Source organism: Salvelinus sp. IW2-2015, linkage group LG8 (assembly GCF_002910315.2).
Source record: "Salvelinus sp. IW2-2015 linkage group LG8, ASM291031v2, whole genome shotgun sequence".
Taxonomy (NCBI): Eukaryota; Metazoa; Chordata; class Actinopteri; order Salmoniformes; family Salmonidae; genus Salvelinus; species Salvelinus sp. IW2-2015.
In genome coordinates this window covers 33,123,273-33,149,674 of record NC_036848.1, presented here as the reverse complement: position 1 = coordinate 33,149,674, position 26,402 = coordinate 33,123,273, and the positions used below count along the sequence as shown (strand labels likewise).

General features: G+C 39.8%; 4 protein-coding genes across 7 annotated transcripts in view; 3 read left to right on the top strand and 1 right to left on the bottom strand.

The window, feature by feature from the left end:
* Window positions 1-42: 42 nt before the first annotated feature.
* LOC111967773 (ribonuclease P protein subunit p30) lies at window positions 43-2,638 on the top strand. 2 transcript variants are annotated; one of them, XM_023993115.2, is made up of 11 exons: window positions 44-183; window positions 478-533; window positions 624-680; window positions 799-864; window positions 955-1,023; window positions 1,138-1,227; window positions 1,362-1,478; window positions 1,574-1,603; window positions 1,701-1,738; window positions 1,859-1,938; window positions 2,378-2,638. In XM_023993115.2, the coding sequence occupies exons 1-11, from the start codon at window positions 102-104 to the stop codon at window positions 2,494-2,496; spliced, it is 804 nt and encodes a 267-aa protein (XP_023848883.1). In that variant the 5' UTR covers window positions 44-101; the 3' UTR covers window positions 2,497-2,638. The 2 variants fall into 2 exon arrangements, with proteins under 2 accessions (XP_023848884.1, XP_023848883.1); XM_023993116.2 differs by lacking the exon at window positions 955-1,023 and having other exon boundaries at window positions 43-183.
* A 112-nt stretch (window positions 2,639-2,750) lies between these two features.
* On the top strand, window positions 2,751-6,954 carry LOC111967772 (ribonuclease P protein subunit p30). Its single transcript, XM_023993114.2, has 11 exons — window positions 2,751-2,875; window positions 3,075-3,130; window positions 3,239-3,295; window positions 5,051-5,116; window positions 5,213-5,281; window positions 5,393-5,482; window positions 5,577-5,693; window positions 5,792-5,821; window positions 5,931-5,968; window positions 6,108-6,187; window positions 6,428-6,954. Exons 1-11 carry the CDS (start codon window positions 2,794-2,796, stop codon window positions 6,547-6,549), a joined length of 807 nt encoding a protein of 268 aa, XP_023848882.1. The 5' UTR covers window positions 2,751-2,793; the 3' UTR covers window positions 6,550-6,954.
* LOC111967771 (ankyrin repeat domain-containing protein 1-like) lies at window positions 6,743-10,492 on the bottom strand. The gene is made up of 9 exons (XM_023993112.3): window positions 10,362-10,492; window positions 9,677-9,811; window positions 9,254-9,382; window positions 8,995-9,102; window positions 8,783-8,881; window positions 8,528-8,626; window positions 8,337-8,435; window positions 8,052-8,150; window positions 6,743-7,498 (listed from the first exon to the last, which is right to left on the bottom strand). Exons 1-9 carry the CDS (start codon window positions 10,389-10,391, stop codon window positions 7,400-7,402), a joined length of 897 nt encoding a protein of 298 aa, XP_023848880.1. The 5' UTR covers window positions 10,392-10,492; the 3' UTR covers window positions 6,743-7,399.
* A 10,014-nt stretch (window positions 10,493-20,506) lies between these two features.
* LOC111967776 (polycomb group RING finger protein 5-B) overlaps window positions 20,507-26,402 on the top strand; it is a 26,180-nt gene continuing 20,284 nt past the window's right edge. Inside the window, exons 1-2 of one of the 3 annotated variants that reach the window (XM_023993122.2) lie at window positions 20,507-20,709; window positions 21,845-22,170. In XM_023993122.2, coding sequence (XP_023848890.1) covers window positions 22,059-22,170 — 112 coding nt within the window. In that variant the 5' untranslated portion in view covers window positions 20,507-20,709; window positions 21,845-22,058. Of the gene's footprint in view, window positions 20,761-21,844; window positions 22,171-26,402 lie in introns of all 3 variants that reach the window. The other 2 variants (XM_023993120.2, XM_023993121.2) reach the window with 2 other exon arrangements.

The following is a 26,402-nucleotide window of genomic DNA, read 5'->3' as shown; positions in this document are numbered from 1 at the left end:
ACTTGTAGTCCGCATACGGTTGTTGGCTACAACATGTCCCATAAGGCATTCTGTTAACGCACACCGTCCACATGCAAGTTTAACATTTTACACATGGAAACATGGCTGTGTTCATGGACTTGAATATTACCTACACAACCGACAAGAAACGACTTCAGAGTGTTATTGAAACAGCAGCACACCGTAACTATGTTTATCTTGTTCACATTTGCAAAACTGTTTAGCTAGCTTCCACTAACCTCATAAAGAAGACCATGGCTCTCAATTTGGCTAACTGGCTAACAGCTCATCGTAAATAACTGTTTAATCTTGTTTATATTTGAAAACTGTTTAGCTACTGTAGCCCTAACTTCAGATTCGCTGAATCGTCTTTGCTAACTTCTAGCCTAGGCAGCCATATATGTAGCAGGACCAGAGCAAGCTACAATATATCTTGATTGATGTGCTTATCAAGTAACTAATGTTTTCATGTTTCAGTTGGATATTCTACAGTTGCCATCAATTATGTGGTTGATTTGCAACAAAAGAAACAGGTAAGCTCCTCAGTGTTCCCAGTTTATGACTCATGAAGTCAAGAGAACTATTCCTCACCCTTGTTAACGTTTGTTTGCTTATGTTTACAGGAAATTGGCAAACCGAAATGTGTTTTAGAGCTGTTTGATACATTTCCCATAGTGCAGGTAATGTGGCATAATAATGTTGATACATAATGGAATACTTATCGATGATGCTACCTATCCCATTTCTCCATGCATTGGAAATCGGAATAATAGGTAATATCCCCTTCCTTTTGCACAGGGTAAATCCAGACCAATCAAGGTGTTAAACCGATTGACAGTTGTGGCCTCAGACCCATCACACTTTGTGAGTCCGATATACTGTAGAAGTTTGAGCATTTGTTGACAGTATTCATATTGCATAATTTCTCAAATAACTACATCTATCCCTTTCCAGAGACCAAATGCAGAGTACAAAGCCTATGACTTAGTGGCTGTCTATCCTAAAACAGAGAAGTTGTTTCATGTTAGTACTTTTGTTCAGGATCATTATCACTGTGTTTTACCATCCACTACTGACAATGTATGTTGAGAATAGGATGACCTTCTGCTAATGTTGGCCTTCTACTTGTTTCAATAGGCAGCCTGCATGACATTTGATGTTGACATCATCTGTGTAGCAGTGACTGAAAAACAGCCCTTCTTTTTCAAGAGATCTCCAGTAAATGGGGTACGTATCAATACCTCTCAGTATTTGAATTAACAACTTTGTAGTGATTTGGAGACTTGCCTACGACCTGTTTCTTTTGGTTGGACTGAATGCTTTTTATGTAGTAAAAGTGATATTACTTGTGCTTGTGTAAGGCAATTGAAAGAGGTGTGTTCTTTGAGATAAGCTACACACCTGCTATTCGAGACTCCACCATGAGAAGATACACCATCGCAAATGCCATCAGTCTCATGGAGACGTGCAAAGGGAAGGTATATCAACCCCTCATGGTTTATTTTTTACCTATTAATCCACCTACCATTTTCAAACCGTGCGTGTAACAGCAATGTTTCTTTTTTTCAAACAGAATGTAATTGTGACCAGTGGGGCAGAAAAGGTAAGGTAGAAATTAGATATTGTCTTACCCTCTTAGATACCAATCATGTTAATATCTTTCTGCAATGAACCTTGAACCTGTTTTTTCTCTCATTCAGCCCCTTGAGTTGAGAGGACCCTACGACATTGCCAACTTGTATCCTTTCATAAAACATTACCTACCTACTTGATGTAGACTGCTAGAATATGGTACATACTATACGTAGGTGTGATGAGGTTAACCTGTGTTACTGCTATTATCCTGAATGGTGTCCAGAGGCCTACTGTTTGGGCTGTCAGAAGGAGATGGCAAAGCTGCTATCTCAACCAACTGTCGAGCTGTCCACTTACATGGAGGTAAATAGGCCGCATTTTTTAACGCATTTGTCGATCAATTGAATACATTGTGTCATGCCACGTATCTTTTTTATTTAACTAGGCAAGTCAGTTAAGAACCAATTCTTATTTACAATGACTGCCTACCTGGGGAAAAGTGGGTTAACTGTCTTGTTCAGGGGCAGAACTACAGATTTTTACCTTGTCAGCTCGGGGAGTCGATCCAGCAACCTTTCGGTTACTGGCCCACCGCTCTAACCACTAGGCTACCTGCCGCCCTATCTTCACTTGGTTTAAAGGGCAAGTTAGTAGCCCATCCATGGAATCTGAATGTTGTGATTATAACACAATTGTAACACAATGTGTCATTTAACTACATTTATTACTTGGGTATCAGTCTCAAATCAATATTTGTGGGTGGCACAAGAGAACCAATTTATGTTCCATGTTGTCATTACAGAAACAAGAAAGACTGCCTTGGGTATCGTACACACTATGAAGAAAGACCAGCCGTTGACTGAGAGACAGGAGGAAGAGCATGTTCCACCGTCAAAGAGGGCTAAGATTGAGACTGTGTAAAGTGGTGGCTTGTTTTGATTTTGAAACTGTTTATTTATGGAAAGAGAATGTGTATGTAATTAGCCTTTTATGGATACATACTCCATATTTGTAGATTGTTTTGTGAAATATTATTTTATATTAAAGAGAATTTTGAAATGTATTGGATTCAAAGTCAATTTTTTCAAGTTCATTTAAACTATAATCTGATACACAACTGAACCAATCAGAGAGCTTGCCTTGTTGTATCCAACAACAAGATGCGAGAAAAAAACCTTTTTGTCCCATAAGGCATTTCGGGTCAACTCACGTGGAAGCATGGCTGTGTTCATGGACTTCAATATTAGCTACACAACCGACAAGAAGCGACTTCAGAGTGTTATTGAAACAGCAGCTCATCGTAACTATATTTTATCTTGTTACATTTGCAAAAATGTTTAGCTAGCACAAACTTCAAAGATATTTAAATCGTCTTTCGTTGCTACCTTCAAGGGCGGGTCAATGGAATTACTGACAACAGCTGTTGCGCGATGGACAGGAGTTAGCTGAACTATGTCTTGATTCATTTGTACTAATCCATTGCTATTTTCATGTCTCAGTTGGATACTCCACAGTTGCCATCAATTATGTGGTTGATTTGGAACAAAATAAGCAGGTAGGCTACTGATTGTACCCTGTTATGGCTCATCATGAAGTTGAGGGCTTTCCTTGTATATATCCCTTTGAGTGAAATTTCACCCTTTTTCTTTGCGTATGTTTACAGGAAATTGGCAAACCGAAGTGTGTCTCCGAGCTGTTTGATACATTTCCCATAGTGCAGGTAATGTGGTGTAGTAGTAATGTTGCTACATTATGTAATATTCTTGAAGCTAGCTATCCCATTTCTCCATGCCTTGGGATAATTACAGTGCTTTCAGAAAGTATTCACACCCTTTGACTTTTTACATATTTTGTTGTTTTGCTGCTTGAATTTAAAATGGGTTAAAAAGATGTCACTGGCCTACACACAGTACCTCATAATGTCAAAGTGAATTTGTTTTTCAAAATTTGTACAAAAAGAACATGAAAAGTGGAAATGTCTTGAGTATTCAACCCTTTTGTTATGGCAAGCCTAAATAAGTTCAGGAGTGAACATTTGCTTAACAATTCACAAGTTGCAATAATATTGTTTAACATGATTTTTGAATGACTACCTCATCTCTGTACCCCACACATTTATCTGTAAAGTTCCTCAGTCGAGCAGACAATTTCAAACAGATTCAACCACTAAGACCAGGGAGGCTTTTTTAATGCTTTGCAAAGAAGGGCACCTATTGGTAAATGGGTCTGACATTGAATATCCTGTTGAGCACGGTGAAGTTACTATTACATTTTGGTTGGTGTATCAATCACCCAGTCACKACAAGATACAGGCATCCTTCCTAACTCAGTTGCCGGAGAGGAAGCAACCTCTCAGAGATTTCACCATGAGGCCAACGGTGACTTTAACACCGTTTGAGTTTAATGGCTGTGATCGGAGAAAACTGAGGATGGATCAACATTGTAGTAACGCCACAATACTAACCTAAATGACAGAGTGAAAAGAAGGAACACAAATATTACAAAACATGCATCCTATTTGCAATAAGGCACTAAAGTAAAACTGCAAGAAATGTACTTTATGTCCTGAATATAACACGTTATGTTTGGTGCAAACAACACATCACTGAGTACCACTTCATATTTTCAAGCATGATGGTGGCTGCATCATGGTATGGGTATGCTTGTCATCGGCAAGGACTAGGGAGTGTTTCTCGATTAAAAATAAATGGAATATAGCGAAGCACATGCAAAATCTTAAAGGATAACCTAATTATCTGCTTTCCAACAGACTCTTGGGGACAAATTCACCTTTCAGCAGGACAATAACTGTAAACACAAGGCCAAATAGACACTGGAGTTTCTTATCAAGACGACTTTGAATGTTCCTGAGTGGCCTAGTTACAGTTTTGACTGAAATCGTCTTGAAAATCTATGGCAAGACTTGAAAATGGCTGTCTAGCAATGATCAACAACCAACTTGACAGAGCTTGAAGAATTTTTAAAAGAATAATGTGCAAATATTGTACAATCCAGGTGTGCAAAGCTCTTAGAGACTTACCCAGAAAGACTCACATCTGTAATCACTGCCAAAGGTGATTCTAACATGTATTGACTCAGGGGATTGAATACATGAATACTGTAATCAAGATATATTCTGGATATATTCTGAATACTTGAATACTGTAATCAAGATATATTCTGGGTTTTTTCTTCCACTTTAACATTAGAGTATTTCGTGTAGATCGTTGACAAAAAAATGACAATTAAATCAATTNATACTTTTGTAAGTGAGATATTTCATTTTCAATACGTTTGCAAAAATTTCTATAAACATGTTTTCACCTTGTTATTATGGGCTGCTATTGTGTGTAGATGGATGAGAGAGAGAAAAAAAATATTGAAACAATTTTGATTTCAGACTATAATACACTGGAATAAGTCAAGGGGTATGAATACTTTTCTGAAGGCACTGTGTCCCCCTGATTTTGTACAGGGTAAATCCAGACCAATCAAGGTGTTGAACCGACTGACAGTTGTGGCCTCAAGGGCAGCACACTTTGTAAGTCCAATATACAGTAGAAGTTTGAACATTTGCTGACAGTATTCATACTGCATAATTTGTCAAATGGCACTAATGTAGTTTATCCTTTCCCAGAAACCATTAAGAGAGTACAAAGCCTATGACTTAGTGGCTGCCTATCCTAAAACGGAGAAGTTGTTTCATGTAAGTACTTTTGTTCACCAACCTCAACAATATGTACTGTATTATTGTTGACTACACTGGCAATGTATGGACGACATTCTGCTGGTGTCGGTCTTCTCTTTGTTTCAATAGGCAGCCTGCATGGAATTTACTATTGACATCATCTGTGTAGCAGCGACAGAAAAACAGCCCTTTTTTTTCAAAAGATCTTCAGTCAATGGGGTGAGACCATTGCTCTCTGTGTATTTGAATGAAGCAATTGCTTGGTCATTTCCAAGTAATATACAGATGGTAATGCAAGTTGTGCTTGTTTCAGGCAATTGAAAGGGGTGTGTTTTTTGAGGTAAGTTACACACCTGCAATCCGAGACTCCACCATGAGAAGACACACCATCGCAAATGCTCTAAATCTCATGGAGGCGTGCAAAGGCAAGGTAAATAGACCCAACGTGGTTCAACTTCACTTCACCTGTCAATCAACCTGCCATTTTCACACAGTCTGTGTAACAGCAATGTTTTTTTTTTTTAACAGAACGTAATTGTGACCAGTGGGGCAGAAAAGGTATATTACCCACTTAGATACCATTCATACCATGAGCATTGAACATACTGATATTAACATTTTACTGAAATTAACCATACCACTGTAAATGTGTGTTTTGTTCAATCAGCCCCTTGAGTTGAGAGGACCCTATGACATTGCCAATTTGTATCCTTTCTTAAAACATTACCTACCCAGTACAGTACTTGATGTATGTAACTAAATACGGTACAGTATTACAGACAGACTATATGCAGGTGTGATGAGGCCAACCTGTGTCACTGCTATTATCCTGAATGGTGTCCAGGGGTCTACTGTTTGGCCTGTCAGAAGAAGATAGCAAAGCTGCGATCTCAACCAACTGTCGAGCTGTCCACTTACATGGAGGTGAATAGGCTGCTGTTTACACATTGCTCGAGCAGTTGAACACATTGTGTAAAATGTTATATTCCAGGCAGGTGTGTACACTTGGTTAAAAGGCCAGGTGAGAGTAGCCCATCCGTGGAATGTGAGTGTTATTATCATGTAACACGGTGTCATTGAACTACACGTATTACTTGTCTATCATTCTCAAAGCTGTGTTTGTGGCACAAGAAAATCAATTCATATACAGTGTTGTCATTACAGAAATGAGAAAGACTGCCTTGGGGATAGTACACTCTATGAAGAATGAGCAGCCTTTGACTGAGAGATGGGAGAAAGAGGATGTTCCCGCATCAAAGAGGGCTAAGATTGAGATGGCGCAGTAGAAAGTAATCACTTGTTTGAATTGTGATACGTTTTCTTTCTGGATAGAGAATGTGTTTATGTAAATGTACTTTTATGAATATCCTTATTTGTGGAAATGTGACTGTTTTCTAGTAACTGCTCAGTGGTTGTATAGTCATGTATTAGCAACAATGATGACGCTTGTTCCTTTTAGACAAAGCAAACAAATTCGGATGACAACGGCAATTCTGTTTATTTCATAACGTAATGTGAAATAACAAGCAAAATGCTAAAGGTAAACATGTAGTAGAACAATTAAAATTACTTCAGGAAGTGCATAAGAATGACACAAGCATTTTAAAATCCTGTGTTCTCACTGACTAGCACAAAATCAGTTTGAAGCCATCAACTCACTCTCATTTTATATTAAAGAGAAATGAAGAATGTATTGATTCAAAATATTTTTTCCAACAATTAAACTACAATTTAGTACGTAACTGAATGCATATTATAGTCATGCTGATGTCATAAGTCAAGTCACAACTACAATTTCCAAACTTTCTCTTTTCCCATATAGTTATTTGTCAACCTTTTCAACCTTCTTGAGCATCTCAGACCTCTAATAAGCTGCCTATAAAGAAACAAACATCCTTAGAAGCAAATGCTAAGTTACTTCAATTTTTCAGCCCAAACTTCTGCTAGTTCGCAAGAAATGACTTTCGGTCTTGAAGTCAGCCTCCGGTTAATGAAACCTTGGAAGCTGTATCGCCATAATCAACAGAGTGGTTGTCAAAGTTAGTCTCTCCACAAAGGAACTGGGTTAGCATTTGCTTTTATCTACTTATTCTGAGTTTGAGACCTGTGTAAAATGCAATTGAATTGAACTGGACTTTACTTGACTGGAGTTTTTGCATCATCCTTGAAGTTGCTGAGAATGGATTTAGCCCCACTCTGCCACTCCAGTGTGCTATCCAATGGTGACTTTCCCTCCTGTGTTGAAGAAAAGCAAAGATATATTAAATATTTCAATAGTATGTTTTCCTAAGTCACTCTGGATAAGAGCTTCTGCTAGATGACTAAAATGTGAAGGGCCTTATTTATTCTGCTCTTGAGTGGCGCAGCGGTCTAAGGCACTGCATCTCAGTGCGAGAGGCGTCACTGCAGTCCCTGGTTTGAATCCAGGCTGCATCACATCCGGCCGTGATTTGGAGTCCTGTAGGGCGGCGCACAATTGGCCCAGCGTTGGCTGGGATAGGCCGTCATTGTAAATAAGAATTTGTTCTTAACTGACTTGCCTAGTTAAATAAAAAAAATCTGTACTCGGATGCAATCTTATGTATCACCACAAGATGGCACTGTGGTTATGTATCAATCCTGTCACCTTTGCTATCACTAGTTTGATTCTCTGAATACATGATACATGTAAGCCTTACGAGCAAATAAGTCATTTTTAAATCATTGTGTTATTCAAACAAAATACCACATTCTATACTATGATAGATTGAGGTAACAAGTTTGCTGGCCATGTTAGTCAAGAACTTACGCAATTCTTGAGTTTTGGATTGGCTCCATGAAGCAGAAGTAGTTGGATGATTTTGAATCTGTTCAGTCTTACTGCATCGTGCATGGGGGTATCTCCTTCCTGTGTGAAAATAAAACCTCTCCTACTTAAAGAACCATTGGTGTTTCATATTTCTGATGAGATCTTAAGGTGTTTATACTGTATATCAGAGCAAAGGTTGAAATAAAAATGTGTTCTTAACTGAATTGCCTAGTTAAATAAAGGTAAAATAAAAATGAATTCCTATACTGAATGAGAATAGCTCACTCTGTCTTTGGCATTGATGTCCGCTCCACAGTGGACGAGATGTTCAGCGCATTCATAGTGTCCGGTTCTCACTGCAACGTGAAGGGGAGTGCTGCGTAGCTTAGGGACACAGAAACATTTAAGGATAAATCACATTGAACATATTCTCAGATCCGTGTCCAGATTGCTAGCTGAGTGTTCTGTAGGCTTACCTTATCCCTGGCAGAGAAGCTGCCATCGTGGTTGAGCAGCACTTCTAACACAAGCATGCTTCCTCCCCGGCAGGCACAATGGACAGCAGTGGTATCCAGCTAAAGATAGACAAGCAATCCCTTGTTTTTATCTGCTCCTTTCTCATCAACACTCCAAATGATTTTACAGTATAGGATCAAAGACTGTGCAATATATTGCCAAGAGCTTGGCTCCCGTGGACCTGCAGTTATTTGGAGTTCTTCTATTTAAAGTACCTTGTCTTTGTTCTCAATTAAAGCTCCAGCCTCCAGTAGCCTCTTCACAACATCCACATGTCCCTGTGTGCAAGCTCTGTGCAGGCCTGTACGTCTGAACTGTAAAGGCATAGGAAGCAGGACACATTGCATTACAACACACACTACACGTGATGACACAGCTGAGGTGCGTTGGCAAACTTCTGGTTGGTTCGTATTATCTAAACACTCACATTGTCACAAGCATTGACGTCTCCTGATTTTTCCAGATACCTCTCGATCAATGGCAGTTTGTTCTCTTCGCAGGCCTTGAAAAAGTCCACCTCATCCACATAGTAAGGCTGGAAAGAGAGACGGTGATTTAGCTGAACATAGCAGTTACTTAGTAATTATTTGTCTTATGAAGGGTCAAATCTTGAAGTAAATTGCCTCTATTCCTATGTCTCAATTTAGATACCTTATCACCCTACTCAGCTAGTAGGCCTGTCTTACCACAGTCTCGGGTGCGGGTGGTGGCTTGCAAACTTGTACTCTTCTTGCTCTCTTTCTCGACTTCCTCAGTTGCAGCATAATCTGGAGGTCATCAATTGTCTCTAACCACAGATGGTCAAATTTGTCTACCTGCCAACCAAACATTTCAAATAAAGAGATATTATACATCTTGCACTTCTACAAAGCGGCTTCCCAGTTGAGGATTTAACACTTGGTGCCATGATCTCTATGATTACACTTTTTGATTTCCGATTTATTTGAAGTTAGAGTCATAGCTACTACAGCAAATTCAGACAGTTGCCCAACCAAGATTCAAACTGCAAAACCTTATGTCTGTCTATTCAACACATAATCATTAGGTCTGAACCACTTAACAGGTTTGGTGGCATTGTACTAAGGAGGCTAAGAGAGTATTTGACTTACATTTAAATTCACGGGGGCATCGGTGTCAGCCAGGCTGTCCTTGTGAGATCTCAGGTCCTCTTGTTTCTCCTGGTTGATGGATGTCTCGTATTCTCCCTCTGAATACTGCACATCTCCGGATTCTTTGCCAGAAACCTTGAATAAGAAAAACAAGACTATTAGGAATATGTGAGCAACTGAGACAATTCTGTTTGACCTGTGCCCCCATGCCCATTGGCGTCTGTGATAGAAGGGCAGCAGGTAGCCTAGTGGTTAGAGCGTTGGACCAGTAACCGAAAAGTTGCTAGATCGAATCCCCGAGCTGACAAGGAAAAAATCTGTCATTCTGAACAAGGCAGTTAACCCACTGTTCCTAGGCCGTCATTGTAAATAAGAATTTGTTCTTAACTGACTTGCCTAGTTAAATATTTTAAATTAAAAAAGGAGTAAGTGCAAGACAAGCAGCAGTGGGTGTAAGGAGAATTTCAGTCTTAGTGTGATAATTATTCTCAAACTGTTGCTGTAGAAATTCATATTCATCTCAAAGGTTTGTTGAGGTTGCAGCTAAGCATCATGAAAGCCGTGAACATAGTCCAACACCTGAAATCCTCATTTCAACCCTATATTCTTTGCAACTGTGGTTATTCTCTGGAATCCACTATGAAAGCCTCTAGATTTTGATAAAGAGATAAAGATAAAGACCTACCAGCTCTTGTACTCGTAGAATACCCATCATAATTTGTCAAGTATATGTGGCAGCTCAAATCTCCAGTCAATGACCAGTGTCAACTGTCTGTGCTCTACGGTTGCAGGCCTCAGTTCAACATTTTATATGTGTTTGGAGCCGGCAAGGAATGAGATCATGTTCTAGCCTGGGTGACTCGCCTGCCCCCGCCACAGGGCAAGGTTTCCTGTCACGGCCCGGCTGGCAAGATTGGGAGAAGGAAGGGGTGAGCTGAGAAATCCATGGGAGTGAGATGCATTTGGCTGCCATCGCCTCCAGTCAGTCAGTAGGTGAAATCTGAGTGGCACTAACTCTATGACTCCATGCCGCCATGCACGATGACCAAAGGCTCCAGCCATGTAATGGCCCTCCACTCCCCTCTCCTACACTTCTCACCAACAGCTGGCCCCGGGCCCTGTAGCCTCTGCCACATAGAACATAACTACATTCCTCAACTGCGACACAGACGGGACAGGACAGGAAGAGATGACTTAGTAGTCTTACAGCATCCAAATGTCTATCTATACAAAACATTGACTTGTGTTCTGTATTCTACTACCCGGGACAAATGATGTACCGTCTGATATAAGTGGTTGTTCGTGCCTCAGTGGGGGTACTGACTGATTGCATTTTATGTCTTGTTTTCATCTTCTTCGGTTTCTGTCTCTGCATTGCTGACATTGGGCAATAAAACCATTACTACCTGACACCATTTTTAATGGAGCCGGTGATAAATAATCTTTCTAACGATTCACATGTTTGACAGCTGTTGTTTTTTAAAGAGTACACACTAAGCTATAGAGCTCAAAATGAACAAATGAAACAGCAATTTTTTTTATAGTTACAAAGGACAAATCACCATATTTCCATGTCCAATTGGTAAATRACACCCTAAATGCTATCTTTAGCAATGTGAGTGGCGCAGTATTCGGGCATGTCTTGACTATATAAGTAATATTTCAATGACACAGGACATTAAGATGTAACCATTACACCTATATTGATATGTTGTCTCTCGCCCTGACATCGAAGAGCTTACTTTATTAGGACCTTGACGATGTCTGGAAAGGCCATACCATTCCACTTACGTATCACATTCATTTAGAAGGACGGACCAGATCTTTATCACTTTTTTATTTTTATTTGCCAGCTCCCAAAAATACACTACATTTTATTTCCTTAAACTTGGTGCAGTAGGCGTATAATTATTTCACTTTTCACAGAAGTGAGATTCTATAATTGGGAACATTTTTATGATAAAAATCATAGTGAATCATAATTATTGTGAAAATGATGAGAGAAAAAAAGTGTCTGTTGATTCACATTGGTTGGAAATTGAGTAGTCTATCCTGTTGATATAATAGCATTATTTAACTGCACGTGTTTACACAGCATCCATGGTTGCACCTCAATTGCTCTCTGATCATTAAACTTACCATACTTCACAATGCAAAAATGTAATATACTGTAGAAGATGAACCAATTGGATTACTATTATAATAATCATGATAATGGTTTCAATTAATAAATAAAACATCCATTCCATAAATGTTCAGAGAGTGGAAATATATATTTTTTCAAACTCCTGCTTGTTTCACAAAGCACATTATTTCAAAACAAATGGAACTTAAGAAATATCTGCACTATTTTGTAGTTTAATTGCACACGTGATGATGAAAAAAACTAGCCTGGTGGAACCAGCCTGATTGCTGCTTTTACCATAATATTTCACCAAGCTAGAAAAAAACAAAGACCAACAAACACTAAAAAGCAAATATTAAAACATCCAAAAGGTTAAAGTTCAACATGCTTTCAATGAGTACCATGGATATTATCAGTATCAATCTTTGATTAAAGTTGGAATACAGTAGATAGTCTTAGGTGGCCAAATACATGTGTATACCAAACCCTGCATAGCTACTGTTGAGCACCTTTACATCATTTATCATTGTATCATCACCAACATTGCACATCATTGTTGTCAAAGTTGTTTGATTATTCAACAGCATATATGAGGATATATGAATACAGTATATTTACATTGTCTGCAGTGGCAGGATCCATGGCCTCTAGTCGTCCCTACCAGGGTCTCTACCTGATTGTAGTTTCTCAGTTCCTCCCAATATTTACAGGTGAGGGGGGTATGATCTCTTGTGCTCAGGTCAATATCTTACTCCTGCAGGGAGGTTGGCCCTCTTTAAAACACTGCTTTACAACTTGTCTGCTACCTCCACCCAATCACATCCCACCCTCATCACTGTATCTCTAACGCTAGAACAACCGTGATATACGTCACTCCTGTTTACCTCCATCCTCAGCTTAGTTCATACCGGGGTCCATCAAAGGATAACATTTTATGAGGCATGTTGTTCTATTTTTAGCATTTCTCACACTACCTTCAATCATTTTTATTTTTGAATATTTTATTCACTTTTTAAATACAGTGACATAGTGTTTTTGTTACAGCAAAAATGGACTTGAAGAAACGTATCTTTGAGGAATTGAATCTGAAGGGAGCTGAAGAAATTAACAGTGTGAGCTATCAACATAAAAGGACGACAGGACATCTATGTACACAAGGACTGAGATACAGTTTCAGAACAACATACAAGTGAATAACATATTTTCATGTTGTCAAGTTGTAAAATTCATGAGCCACAGCATGAATAGAATACGAGCAAGCAGTCGAACAGAAACGAAAACCCCGATCCAGCCTCTCATGATGACATAAAGGTAAGAAAGCTGTAAAAAAGCAAATTTTCTTTCTTCAACCTTTATTTATCCAGGTTAGTTAGGTCTCTTGCTCTGAGACTGCAGCAAAAATAATTTATAGTAAAAAAATTGTGCAGCTGTAAAATCTTCCCCTCTTTAGGGAATTTAATCATTCTAAAAGTTTCGTTGTTTTTAAATAAAAGATAACAGTGCTCTGTCTTCCAGCTTAAACAGGTACATCATAGTGATAATGGGATTTAGAATGTACAGGCCTTGTTTCCTAGACCTAGATGAAGCCTACTCGACGTGGACTAACAAGCACTTCAAATAGAGAATCTCCATTGAAAAAGGTTTTCATCTGGGTTTTCAGAAATGAAAAGTCCCACATTGTCCAGACATTTATCATGAGGTAATGTTCTTTCAAATCTAGGTGAAGTGGCAATCCTATCTCTGGCATGGTTGGCATACTTTTGGATCAGGAGTGTTGTATAGTACAATAGAACCATAAATRAAACAGTGGACATAAAAAGTCAAAGGTCAGAGACCAGTGCTACTGAATGATGTGCTGGTCAGGGGTCAAGTTCTACCTCCTTGCACATCTTTCCTCCTCTCAGACTATCACGAGGACTCATGAAAAAAAATATTTTTAAAACAAAATCTGTAGGTGGTAGGCCTGATCACCGACAAGGATGAGACAGCCAATAGGGAGGAGGTCAGAGACCTGACCGTGTGGTGCAAGGATAACAACCTCTCCCTCAACATAATCAAGACAAAGGAGATGATTGTGGACTACAGGAAAAGGAGGACCGAGCACGTCCCCATTCTCATCGATGGGGCTGTAGTGGAGCAGGTTGAGAGCTTCAAGTTCCTTGGGGTGCACATCACCAACAAACTAACATGGTTCAAGCACACCAAGACAGTTGTGAAGAGGGCACGACAAAACCTATTCCTCCTCAGGAGACTGAAAAGATTTGGCATGGGTGGGTCCTCAGATCCTCAAAAGGTTCTACAGCTGCACCATCAAGAGCATCCTGACGGGTTGCATCACTGCCCGGTATGGCAACTGCTCAGCCTCCGACCGCAAGGCACTAGAGGGTAGTGGCGCCAAGCTTCCTGCCATCCGCCAAGCTTCCTGCCTTCCTTCACTGGTGCCAAGCTTCCTGCCATCCAGGACCAGCTTCTACCCCCAAGCCATAAGACTCCTGAACAGCTAATCAAATGGCTACCTAGACTACTTGCATTGCCCCCCCACCCCCCCACCCCCAACGCTGCTGCTACTCTCTGTTATAATCTATGCATAGTCACTTTAATAACTCTACCTACAGTTGAAGTCGGAAGTTTACATACAGTTGAAGTCAGAAGTTTACATACACCTTAGCCAAATACATTTAAACTCAGTTTTCCACAATTCCTGACATTTAATCCAAGTAAAGATTCCCTATCTGTAGTATCACCACTTTATTTTAAGAATGTGAAATGTCAGAATAATAGTAGAGAGAATGATATATTTCAGCTTGTATTTCTTTCATCACATTCCCAGTGGGTCAGAAGTTTACATACACTCAATTAGTATTTGGTAGCATTGCCTTTAAATTGTTTAACTTAGGTCAAACGTTTCGGGTAGCCTTCCACAAGCTTCCCACAATAAGTTGGGTGAATTTTGGCCCATTCCTCCTGACAGAGCTGGTGGAACTGAGTCAGGTTTGTAGGTCTCCTTGCTCACACACGCTTTTTCAGTTCTGCCCACATATTTTCTATAGGATTGAGGTCAGGGCTTTGTGATGGCCACTCCAATACCTTGACTTTGTTGTCCTTAAGCCATTTTGCCACAACTTTGGAAGTATGCTTGGGGTCATTGTCTATTTGGAAGACCCATTTGCGACCAAGCTTTAACTTCCTGACTGATGTCTTGAGATGTTGCTTCAATATATCCACATAATTTTCCTGCCTCGTGATGCCATCTATTTTGTGAAGTGCACCAGTCCCTCCTGCAGCAAAGCACCCCCACAACATGATGCTGCCACCCCCATTCTTCACGGTTGGGATGGTGTTCTTTGCCTTGCAAGCATCCCCAATTTTCCTCCAAACATAACGATGCCATTATGGCTGAACAGTTCTATTTTTGTTTCATCAGACCAGAGGACATTTCTCCAAAAAGTACAATCTTTGTCCCCATGTGCTGTTGCAAACCGTAGTCTGGCTTTTTTTATGGCGGTTTTGGAGCAGTGGCTTCTTCCTTGCTGAGCGGCCTTTCAGGTTATGTCGATATAGGACTCGTTTTTACTGTAGATATAGATACTTTTGTACCTGTTTCCTCCAGCATCTTCACAAGGTCCTTTGCTGTTGTTCTGGGATTGATTTGCACTTTTCTCTCCAAAGTATGTTCATCTCTGAGACAGAACGCGTCTCCTACCTGAGCGGTATGACGGCTGCATGTTCTCATGGTGTTTATACTTGCGTATTATTGTTTGTACAGATGAACGTGGTACCTTCAGGCGTTTGGAAATTGCTCCCAAGGATGAACCAGACTTGTGGAGGTCTACAATGTTTTTTCTGAGATCTTGGCTGATAACTTTTGATTTTCCCATGATCTCAAGCAAAGAGGCACTGAGTTTGAAGGTAGGCCTTGAAATACATCCACAGGTACACCTCCAATTGACTCAAATGATGCCAATTAGCCAGGAGGAATGGTCCAAAATTCTCCCAACTTATTGTGGGAAGCTTGTGGAAGGCTACCCGAAACGTTTGACCCAAGTTAAACAATTTAAAGGCAATGCTACCAAATTCTAATTGAGGGTATGTAAACTTCTGACCCACTGGGAATGTGATGAAAGAAATACAAGCTGAAATAAATCATTCTCTCTACCATTATTTTGTCATTTCACATTCTTAAAATAAAGTGGTGATCCTAACTGACATAAGACAGGGAATTTTTACTAGGATTAAATGTCAGGAATTGTGGTAAACTGAGTTTAAATGTATTTGGCTAAGGTGTACGTAAACTTCCGACTACAACTGTACGTGTACATAATTAGCTCAATTACCTCGACACCGGTGCCCCCCACATTGACACATTGACTCTGTACCGGTACCCCCTGTATATAACCCTGCTACTGTTATTTAATGCTGCTCTTTAATTATTTGTTATTCTTATCTCTTACTTTTTGGCGGATTTTCTTAAAACTGCATTGTTGGTTAAGGGCTTGTAAGTAAGCATTTCACTGTAAGGTCTCCACCTGTTGTATTTGGCGCATGTGACAAATAACATTAGATTTGATTGTATTTGATTTGACAGTGCCCTTCACACTAAAGCAAGATTTTGATAAAACTCAACCAGCTAGATTGTTTCTTACCTTTGTCAGAAGAGGCACGTTTAGCCGTGTCCTTAAAAACAGCCTATAACTAATTACAAAAACACTATTCCTTGTGTTTTGATCTGTAGCGTATGCACAACTTCATAGCCTATGGTTTTATTGGTTTTTACTTTCCTAAAACAATAATTGTCCACCTCACGGTTCAGCTGTCAGAGATTCGAGCACTAAATGCATTTCATGCTTAGACTGGCTTAAGCGTCTACTGTATTAATATATTGTTTTATAAAATAAAGGAAGAGAAGTTAAGGCCTTGCCCCAGAGAGAGAGAGATAGAGATATGCCGGCGGCATGCTACGACACCAACATTCATTTATTTATCCTGGTCAGATAGGCTACTGCGTCTGCTATACAGATATAGGCGGACAGAAGGAGGCTACTTCGTAAATTTTCTATTAGAATATTTTTTACAAAGATAAGCATTATATTGTTAGATTATAGGAGTAACTCTGGTAGCCCTAAAACATTCTTCCACACCACAAGTTCAACTGTCAGAGTCATTTGGAGGGTGCACTGCCTTCATACCATAGGCCTGAAGTAGAATAGGCTAATAACCACACCACACCAAACCTTCACAAAAGTTTCTAAACTTTATTAAGGAAAATACGGGTAGAATATTGCAGCAAACACAACATTACAGTTGGAACTTAATTTGGCCAACGAAAATGTCTCAACAGAATGAAACAAGGTATACCTACAGAAAGCTACTTATAACCTATCTTAAATTAAATACGGAGCACACAATTGAAAAGACAGATCAAACATAATTTAGTCAATGAAAATGTCTCAACAGAATGAAACAAGGTATACCTACAGAAAGCTGAGAACATCTTCTCTCCATTTGTGACAACAGGATAGCTGTGTTTTCCCAGCAATTGGATAAAAAAAAATTATACAATCAGAACACTTTTATTTCTCCCCCCCGGGGAAAGGAGAGAGAGAGTGGCTCGCTGGACACAGCAGCAGGCCCCAGCGAAACCACCCAATGAAAGGATCTGTATTGAAATCATAAGCTATAGCTAGCTAGCACTGCAGTGTATAACATGTGGTGAGTAATTGACTCAAAGAGAGAGAGAGACAATAGTTGAACAGTTTTGAGCAAATTAATTTCTTCCAAAATGAAAGAGAAGCAAGAGAGCGACAGCGAGAGAGATTTCATAATTTTTTTCACTTTCAATTTCACTTACTTAGCTAGCAAATGCAGCTAGCTAGTTTAGCCTACTCAACCACCCTGCTCAAACAGAGGGATGATTTGTTAGCTAGCTGGCAATGACTATCCAACACAACACTGGAACTCTTCCGAGTCAAGGTAAGCTTTTGGTTTTACAAATGTATTGCCACTTGGGCTCGCCGTTGTAAGTGCTAAACTGCTTATTGAATGTACACTGTAACGTTACTGCATGATTGTAGCGGTTTTACTAAGAAGTTAGTTATATTAGCTATGTTGCCTATGATGTTACTTTAGGTAATATGGTGACAACGATGTAGGCTGTGTGTAGCGGTTATGATATGGTTTGGCTTGTAAAGGTTGTTCCGACCTGGTCATATACAGCTGATGTGTTGTGCATTGAAGTCCACAAGCGAAGGGAAAAGGTGAGAGGAGGAGAGCGCATAAATGCGAGAAGGAATACAATGTGGCTGCTATGAAAGTGAACTGTGTTTACGTGTGATCAGGGCTGTATTTATTTTGCCGATTTTGTTGAAAAACGGAAGCAAATTGAATGAACCGGGACAAACATGTCTGAATTTGTCCAATAGAAACTCTTGTTTGCAACTGTTGGACTAAAGATTACACTCTGGATCAGCTAGATGAATGCAAGAGTGTGCAAGGCGATATGGAAAGTGTCGCTGTCTGTCACCTCAAATGTTTCTCTTCGACCTGTGTTGTAAACCTCCGATCATAGGCTAGGTTGTAGCAACCTCATGATGGGTATAGGGAATATTTGAGTATCATGTAGTAGCCTAAACCTATCTCTGTTACATTGAACTGAGTGAATATGAATGCCAGTCATCCAATATGCTGTAATAGAAATAAGGCCATGCTCATGAAAAAAAATTATCATCCTCCCTATTAAACGGCACCGACCGCCACTGCCTTACACACCCGCAGCGCACCAGTGGCTTTCCATAGACACCCTACACATTAAAATGTTAGTCATTTAGCAGACACTCTTATCTAGAGTGACTTACAGGAGAAAATAAGGTTAAGTGCTCAAGGGCACATCGACAGATTTTTCGCCTAGTCGGCTCGGGGATTCGAACCAGAAACTTTTCCGATAACAAGTTTTTAAATTGCGTGGCTGGGCAGTGGATCTGTGAAAGTAGTAGCCTAGTAGTAGTAGGGCGTTGCAAGTTAACGATGTAAACAATGGCACTTTCTATTAATGTACTGGCCATATGTAGGCCTAGGTTGTCTAGTATAATATTGGTAGGATARGCTATAACAATGGGAATTCCAAACCACCTGTTGTATAATTTACAGCATTTCACTTATCTCAACAATATTAGGAAAATTACTTTAGGTCTGCTTCAATGGCTTTTACAGGTTAGCATTGTTAAATGGGGACTAATGTCAAACGTTAACAAATGAATGGTAATATTAAATTAAATTGAAATTAATGCATTTTCAGGTGGTGTAGAGTGCAATGTACCTCAAAATGGTTTTCTTACATTTCAAATGATCCAGGTTCTTCCACCATTTGTCCTACTACATGTTCAGACTACATTCTGAGATAATATATGACAGTGCAGTTTTTCTTACTATTATAGGCAACCTTAAGTCTGAATATTGATTAATTGAGCCTATGGTTCATGAAATGTGGTTTAACCAATGTATGTTGCCTAATAAAGTGGGTTGTCAACAATTCAATCAAAATAACTATTTTTAATAAAAAAACTAATTTACCCTATTCTTAGTCCACCATACTTTTTGCTGACATATCAACCGCCTGATGGAGCACATCTTTCCAAAATTCTTGCTTTTTCATCTGTTTACATTTTAGCTATTTATTTGCATATTCCTACTATTCAAGGTCTCTACTAACAGGAATGGTGTCATGTTAATACCTCACCAACTGCATTCCTGCCTTTTATCCCATATCTTTGGTGACTGATTTTGAGTTTTCTTACAGCCCTCTGAGTGGGCAAAGTTAGAGTGCCACAACACTGAACTGCAGCAACCCAAAAGGATACAAATAATGTTAATTGATGCAGGAAGGCTGGGGGAGTTGACCAAGTTCAAATGAAGATTTTTTTTCATATCCACTTCTAAGTCCATTGTCAAAACACGCACTATCAGCCGGTTGAGAATAGGGTTAAAGGGATAAAGAAATGTGAGTTCTAGTATATCAAATGTGCCCTTAGCACAGCTGCTAGAGAGTAATTATATCTGTTTCCAACCTCAGCAGTTGTTTTGGGTTCCTTATGAAGGCATGATCCGCCCACATGTAGCCTAACACACCCCTAGACAGAATGGTGGGCATGTCTTTTCAATTAAGACATTTTTTTATTTGACCTTTATTTAACTAGACAAGTTAGTTAAGAACAAATTCTTATTTTCATAAAGGGCTGAAAGGTGGCTGACACATATCAACCTATTTATTGATACCTACAAAAATGAATTCACTAGGAATAAGAGTTACTCCTGAAATATAGCAAACTCTATGTTATTTTTACATATGTTGAATAACTGGATATTGGCCAGTCCTATTTTATATCTAGTGGACTAAAACGATGTAATAACATGGTGATATCAGGATACTTATCACACTAACACTATATGAAGATATGAAGACAAGTGGATATGTAGGCTAAATCTGTTTTATATGTTGGTGAATACTGTTTTAATGCTTATAGGCTAGGTAGCCCAGGCTACTTCAGATCTATAGGTCCACGGGTCCATCAATCAATACCATGCCTCTGCTCAGTTGATGAACAGGTTTCAGGAGCCTTGTGTTTATCATATTATATAGACTACCCGTTACTGGACTAGAGTAGTTGGTAATTGAAGGCTGCGCCCTAGTTTGTGTCCAATCAGAGTGTATCTGCCGTGGAATGAATAAAGCAGCAATGCGTAAACAAGCGCTGGATCCTCCTCCGCTCCTTTCCTATCATCTATTCTGAAACCAGTTCCGTATTCAGTGCTAGCCTACATTAATGTAACATCGGCGCCCACATCATACAGCGTATATAGATAGAATTGTCGGATAAGATCACACCATCTCGACCATGGAGCCTTGAACTGGAATGTAAGAGATGCGTTTACTACTCGCTACTCAGAAGCCGAGAAAACGATGCTTGTGCGTATCTTTTTTCCGTAGGTGCTGTGATAGTAAAGTTTGGGGTGGGTTGGGAATGCGATCATGTGTCATACGGGCTATCAAGTTCTAGACATGTGCTTTTTGGTCATAGTCAAATGTGTGCCGTGGCGCTAGTTTATTTATTATCTTAGTGATTGAATTATCTTTGTACTGTCCCCACAGGCTGGATCTTAAGTCAGTTTTTCAGGGTATGATAAACTCACCATAATGTAATTCGCGCAATACCGTGGTTGACAGAATGACGCGTATGGTTTCCTGGTGATGATGAGGGACATAAGCCCCAATTTTGTCACTGTAAAGGGGACCGTCCTCGATGTATTTCCTTACTGCCAATTGAGGATTTTTCAGCAATCAAATTTGTGACAAATATATCATATGGCATTTCTTCTCAGAATATACTAGTCATAGGTTTACTTATGCTAGTCAGTGTCAAGGCTGGTATTGAACTCTGGGATCATGCCACTGCATAATGACCATAGCTAGCTAATAGCGAAAGCATAGGTCTCGATTTTCTATGTCGTTCCGTTTGAGTGGGCTAACCAAAGTAGCCTTTTTCCAAACTTTGGATTTGAAAATACTATTTCAATTATATTACTGTGACAATGAAGGGGTTATACACTTATGTCATAACAATCTTTGGAAGGAACTAAAGTTGCTTTCGGTTTTAAAAAAGCATAAAGGGGGCGGGGCATAAAGGTGAAACGTTACATGCACCTGTAGCCAGTGCTTGACTTGTAATGAAATAGGTGTCGGTACTCGTTTTGGGTGCCGGCACTGTTCATATTTAGGTGCAGGAGCTCCACAATACTTTTGAGATAATATTCTATAAGAGGAACATGAGCTCAAGCAGTAGAACATTTGAGGTGCAGGTACTTAGCTCCGGTTAGCTCCTGTCCAAGTCAAGCACTGCCTGTAGCTTATCCATATTTGTTTTGGTCAAATGTATTCTATTTCATGAAATAATACAACTTTGCAATTTGCATTTGTGGTAACACATTTTCAAATATCAAGCATGTAACCTGGGAAATACCCAAATGACGCTGTTTTCTACTTTCATTCACAGACACCCACARCACCAGAGATGAAAATGCAGCACATTTGATATTTCCCTGGAGGGGAAGCCTGAATTAAGATGAAGCGACTGAAGGGGAAAACCCAGAAGTGTGGAGCATTTCAGAAAGTCCTGTGAACTCTGACCTCCAGCCCCCATCTGCCATCATTCCTTTCCCCCAAATACACAACACTCCCATCCATCAACACTCCTGCTCTGGTCCAAGATGACCTCGCCGAGAAAGCACCTGGTCAAGGATTTCAACCACTTTATCACATGCTACGTGTGTAAAGGATACCTGATCAAGCCCACCACAGTGACAGAGTGCCTGCACACCTGTAAGACCACCCCCCTTCTCTCTTTCTCTCTCTCTCAGGTGCCACGTTCATCATGACATCATGTAATGTAGTCTGTACCAGAAAAACACAATTTCACTATTGCATAGGTTATAGTATATCCAGGCATATTTGTGTATTCTATTAGATATACATTACACCTAACATCCCCTACTAGAAATTCTTGTTTATTTTGGTGTAGTACGTACATTGAATAAAATGTCAAATGGCATCTATGGCACCACTAAAAGGTGGCTGGGATTTAGAGCTCACAGAATCAGTTGGTTGTGTTATTTGTTGTTTTACACAATGGCCTTGCACAGTCACAGTGCTATGAATGTCAAGAGCGCGCTCTGTCCATCTCCTCTGTGTCATCCTGCATGATTTACATATCATATTACATGGTCTCCTTCTCCATTTCTGCCCTCTCCATCTGAACTGAATGTTTTATTGGAAGAGAACGGCAGATGCAAAAGCTCACTTCCAGGAATGACACATCTCAAGTGATCAGTGGGTTCAGTCACCATGACAACAAATATCCTCCACACAGGATGAGCAGTTTGGGTCCAGTTTGTTTGAAGCCAAAGTCACTTCTTTACTGTCATAGAAGTCAGATTGAACCTTAGCCCTAATGAAAAATATCAGCAGCTGCTTAGCACAGTATGGTTTGGCTGTTTAATGATTGCTTTCCCTGTGTATTTCAGTATATTTCAGAGATCCCCAGCAAAACATGTCTTTGATATTAGTCTACACTATTTCATTTTAACCTCCAGAGTGGCGCAGCGGTCTAAGGCACTGTATCTCAGTGCTAGAGGCTTCACTACATACCCAGAATCGATTCCAGGCTGTATCACAACCGGACGTGATTGGGAGTCCCATAGGGCGGCACACAATTGGCCCAGTGTCATCCGGGTTAGGGTTTGGCCGGTGCAGGCTGTCATTGTAAATAAGAATTTGTTCTTAACTGACTTGCCTAGTTAAATTTAAAAAATACAGTAGTCAGAATGCAATTAAACAGCTATACATTAGTTTACTTTATATGGGACAAGTATAACCACTTTGACACATTTAACAAACAATCGTCCAATGCATTCCACTATATGTTTCTAGCTCACATTTTCAACACTCGTCCCTAAATGGACTTTAATGGAAACAAAAGTGTATGTGGCGGTGTGCTGGCTATTGAAAGAACATGTGACATGTTGTTCTGACATACTATTGGTTGATTAAGACAGCAGATGTATGTATGTGAGGATTGTTTATTTGTTGTTGTTGACTTTATTAGGATGCCCATTAGCTGACGCCAATGGCAACAGCTAGTCTTACTGGGCTCCGTCACATAACGAAAAATACATTACAGATAAAATACTTTTTTTCAAGACGGTGCATTCGGAAAGTATTCAGACCCCTTGATTTTTTTCCCCAAAATTTTGTTATGTTACAACTTTATTCTAAAATGGATTCAATAGTTTTTTTTAACAGCCCTCTGAGTGGGCAAAGTTAGAGTGCCACAACACTGAACTGCAGCAACCCAAAAGGATACAAATAATGTTTAATGATGCAGAAGGCTGGGGAGTTGACCAAGTTCAAATGAAGATTTTTTTTCATATCCACTTCTAAGTCCATTGTCAAAACACGCACTATCAGCCGGTTGAGAATAGGTTAAAGATAAAGAAAGTGAGTTCTAGTATATCAAATGTGCCCTTAGCCACAGCTGCTAGAGAGTTAATTATATCTGTTTCCAACCTCAGCAGTTGTTTTGGGTTCCTTATGAAGGCATGATCCGCCCACATGTAGCCTAACACACCCCAGACAGAATGGTGGGCATGTCTTTTCAATTAAAGACATTTTTTTATTTGACCTTTATTTAACTAGACAAGTTAGTTAAGAACAAATTCTTATTTTCATAAAGGGCTGAAAGGTGGCTGACACATATCAACCTATTTATTGATACCTACAAAAATGAATTCACTAGGAATAAGAGTTACTCCTGAAAATATAGCAAACTCTATGTTATTTTTACATTATGTTGAATAACTGGATATTGGCCAGTCCTATTTTTATATCTAGTGGACTGAAAACGATGTAATAACATGGTGATATCAGGATACTTATCACACTAACACTATATGAAGATATGAAGACAAGTGGATATGTAGGCAATATCTTTTATATGTCTTGGTGAATACTGTTTTAATGCTTATAGGCTAGGTAGCCCAGGCTACTTCAGATCTATAGGTCCACGGGTCCATCAATCAATACCATGCCCTGCCTCAAGTTGATGAACAGGTTCAGGAGCCTTGTGTTTATCATATTATATTAGACTACCCGTTACTGGACTAGAGTAGTTGGTAATTGAAGGCTGCGCCCTAGTTTGTGTCCAATCAGAGTGTATCTGCCCGTGAATGAATTAAAGCGAGCAATGCGTAAACAAGCGCTGGATCCTCCTCCGCTCCTTTCCTATCATCTATTCTGAAACCAGTTCCGTATTCAGTGCTAGCCTTACATTAATGTAACATCGGCGCCCACATCATACAGCGTATATAGATAGAATTGTCGCGATAAGATCACACCATCTCGACCATGGAGCCTTGAACTGGAATGTAAGAGATGCGTTTACTACTCGCGACTCAGAAGCCGAGAAAACGATGCTTGTGCGTATCTTTTTTCCGTAGGTCTGTGATTAGCTAAGTTTGGGGTGGGTTGGAATGCCGATCATGTGTCATACGGGCTATCAAGTTCTAGACATGTGCTTTTTGGTCATAGTCAATGTGTGCCCGCTGGCGCTAGTTTATTTTTATTCTTAGTGATTGAATTATCTTTGTACTGTCCCACAGGCTGGATCTTAAGTCAGTTTTTCAGGGTATTGATAAACTCACCATAATGTAATTCGCCGCAATACCGTGGTTGACAGAATGACGCGTATGGTTTCCTTGGTGATGATGAGGGACATAAGCCCCAATTTTGTCACTGTAAAGGGAACCGTCCTCGATGTTATTTCCTTACTGCCAATTGAGGATTTTTCAGCAATCAAATTGTGACAAAATATCATATGCATTTCTTCTCAGGAACTATACTAGTCATAGGGTTACTTATGCTAGTCATGTTCAAGGCTGGTATATGAACTCTGGGATCATGCCCACTGCCATAATGACCATAGCTAGCTAATAGCGAAAGCATAGGTCTCATTTTCTATGTCGTTCCGTTTGAGTGGGCTAACCAAAGTAGCCTTTTTTCCAAATTTGGATTAAAATACTATTTCAATTTATTACTGTGACAATGAAGGGTTATACACTTATGTCATAACAATCTTTGGAAGGAACTAAAGTTGCTTTTCGGTTTTAAAAAAGCATAAAGGGGGCGGGGCATAAAGGTGAAACGTTACATGCACCTGTAGCCAGTGCTTGACTTGTAATGAAATAGGTTCGGTAACTCGTTTGGTGCCGGCACTGCTCATATTTAGGTGCAGGAGCTCCACAATACTTTTGAGATATAAAATTCTATAAGAGGAACATGAGCTCAAGCAGTAGAACATTTGAGGTGCAGTACTTAGCTCCGGTTAGCTCCTGTCCAAGTCAAGCACTGCCTGTAGCTTATCCATTATTTGTTTTGCGTCAAATGTATTCTATTTCATGAATATAATACAACTTCTGCAATTTGCATTTGCTGTGGTAACACAGTTTCAAATATCCAAGCATAGTAACCTGGAAATACCCAAATGACGCTGTTTTCTACTTTCATTTCACAGGACACCCACAGCACCAGAGATGAAAATGCAGCACATTTGATATTTCCCTGGAGGGAAGCCTGAATTAAGATGAAGCGACTGAAGGGGAAAACCCAGAAGTGTGGAGCATTTCAGAAAGTCCTGTTGAACTCTGACCTCCAGCCCCCATCTGCCATCATTCCTTTCCCCCAAATACACAACACTTCCCACCATCAACACTCCTGCTCTGCGTCCAAGATGACCTCGCCGAGAAAGCACCTGGTCAAGGATTTCAACCACTTTATCACATGCTACGCTGTGTAAAGGATACCTGATCAAGCCCACCACGGTGACAGAGTGCCTGCCCACACCTGTAACCCCCCCCCCCCCTCTCTCTCTCTCTCTCTCTCTCTCCTCTCTCTCTCTCTCTCTCTCTCTCTCTCTCTCTCTCTTTCTCTCTCTCTCTTCTCTCTTTCTCTTCTCTCTTCTCTTCTCTCTCTTCTCTCTTCTCTCTTCTCTCTTCTCTTCT

Bases quoted from the DNA above. Each gene is read 5' to 3' on its own strand.
- LOC111967773 (XM_023993115.2), top strand. From the start codon at position 102: ATGGCTGTGTTCATGGACTTGAATATTACCTACACAACCGACAAGAAA. The intron at 1,228-1,361 runs GTACGTATCAAT...TGCTTGTGTAAG, and splicing joins AGAGATCTCCAGTAAATGGG to GCAATTGAAAGAGGTGTGTT. The intron at 1,739-1,858 runs GTATCCTTTCAT...AATGGTGTCCAG, and splicing joins CCCTACGACATTGCCAACTT to AGGCCTACTGTTTGGGCTGT.
- LOC111967772 (XM_023993114.2), top strand. From the start codon at position 2,794: ATGGCTGTGTTCATGGACTTCAATATTAGCTACACAACCGACAAGAAG. The intron at 5,117-5,212 runs GTAAGTCCAATA...ATCCTTTCCCAG, and splicing joins CCTCAAGGGCAGCACACTTT to AAACCATTAAGAGAGTACAA. The intron at 5,483-5,576 runs GTGAGACCATTG...TGCTTGTTTCAG, and splicing joins AAAGATCTTCAGTCAATGGG to GCAATTGAAAGGGGTGTGTT.
- LOC111967771 (XM_023993112.3), bottom strand. From the start codon at position 10,391: ATGATGGGTATTCTACGAGTACAAGAGCTG. The intron at 9,383-9,676 runs GTAAGTCAAATA...TTTGGTTGGCAG, and splicing joins ATGCCCCCGTGAATTTAAAT to GTAGACAAATTTGACCATCT. The intron at 8,627-8,782 runs GTACTTTAAATA...GTCTATCTTTAG, and splicing joins TAATTGAGAACAAAGACAAG to CTGGATACCACTGCTGTCCA.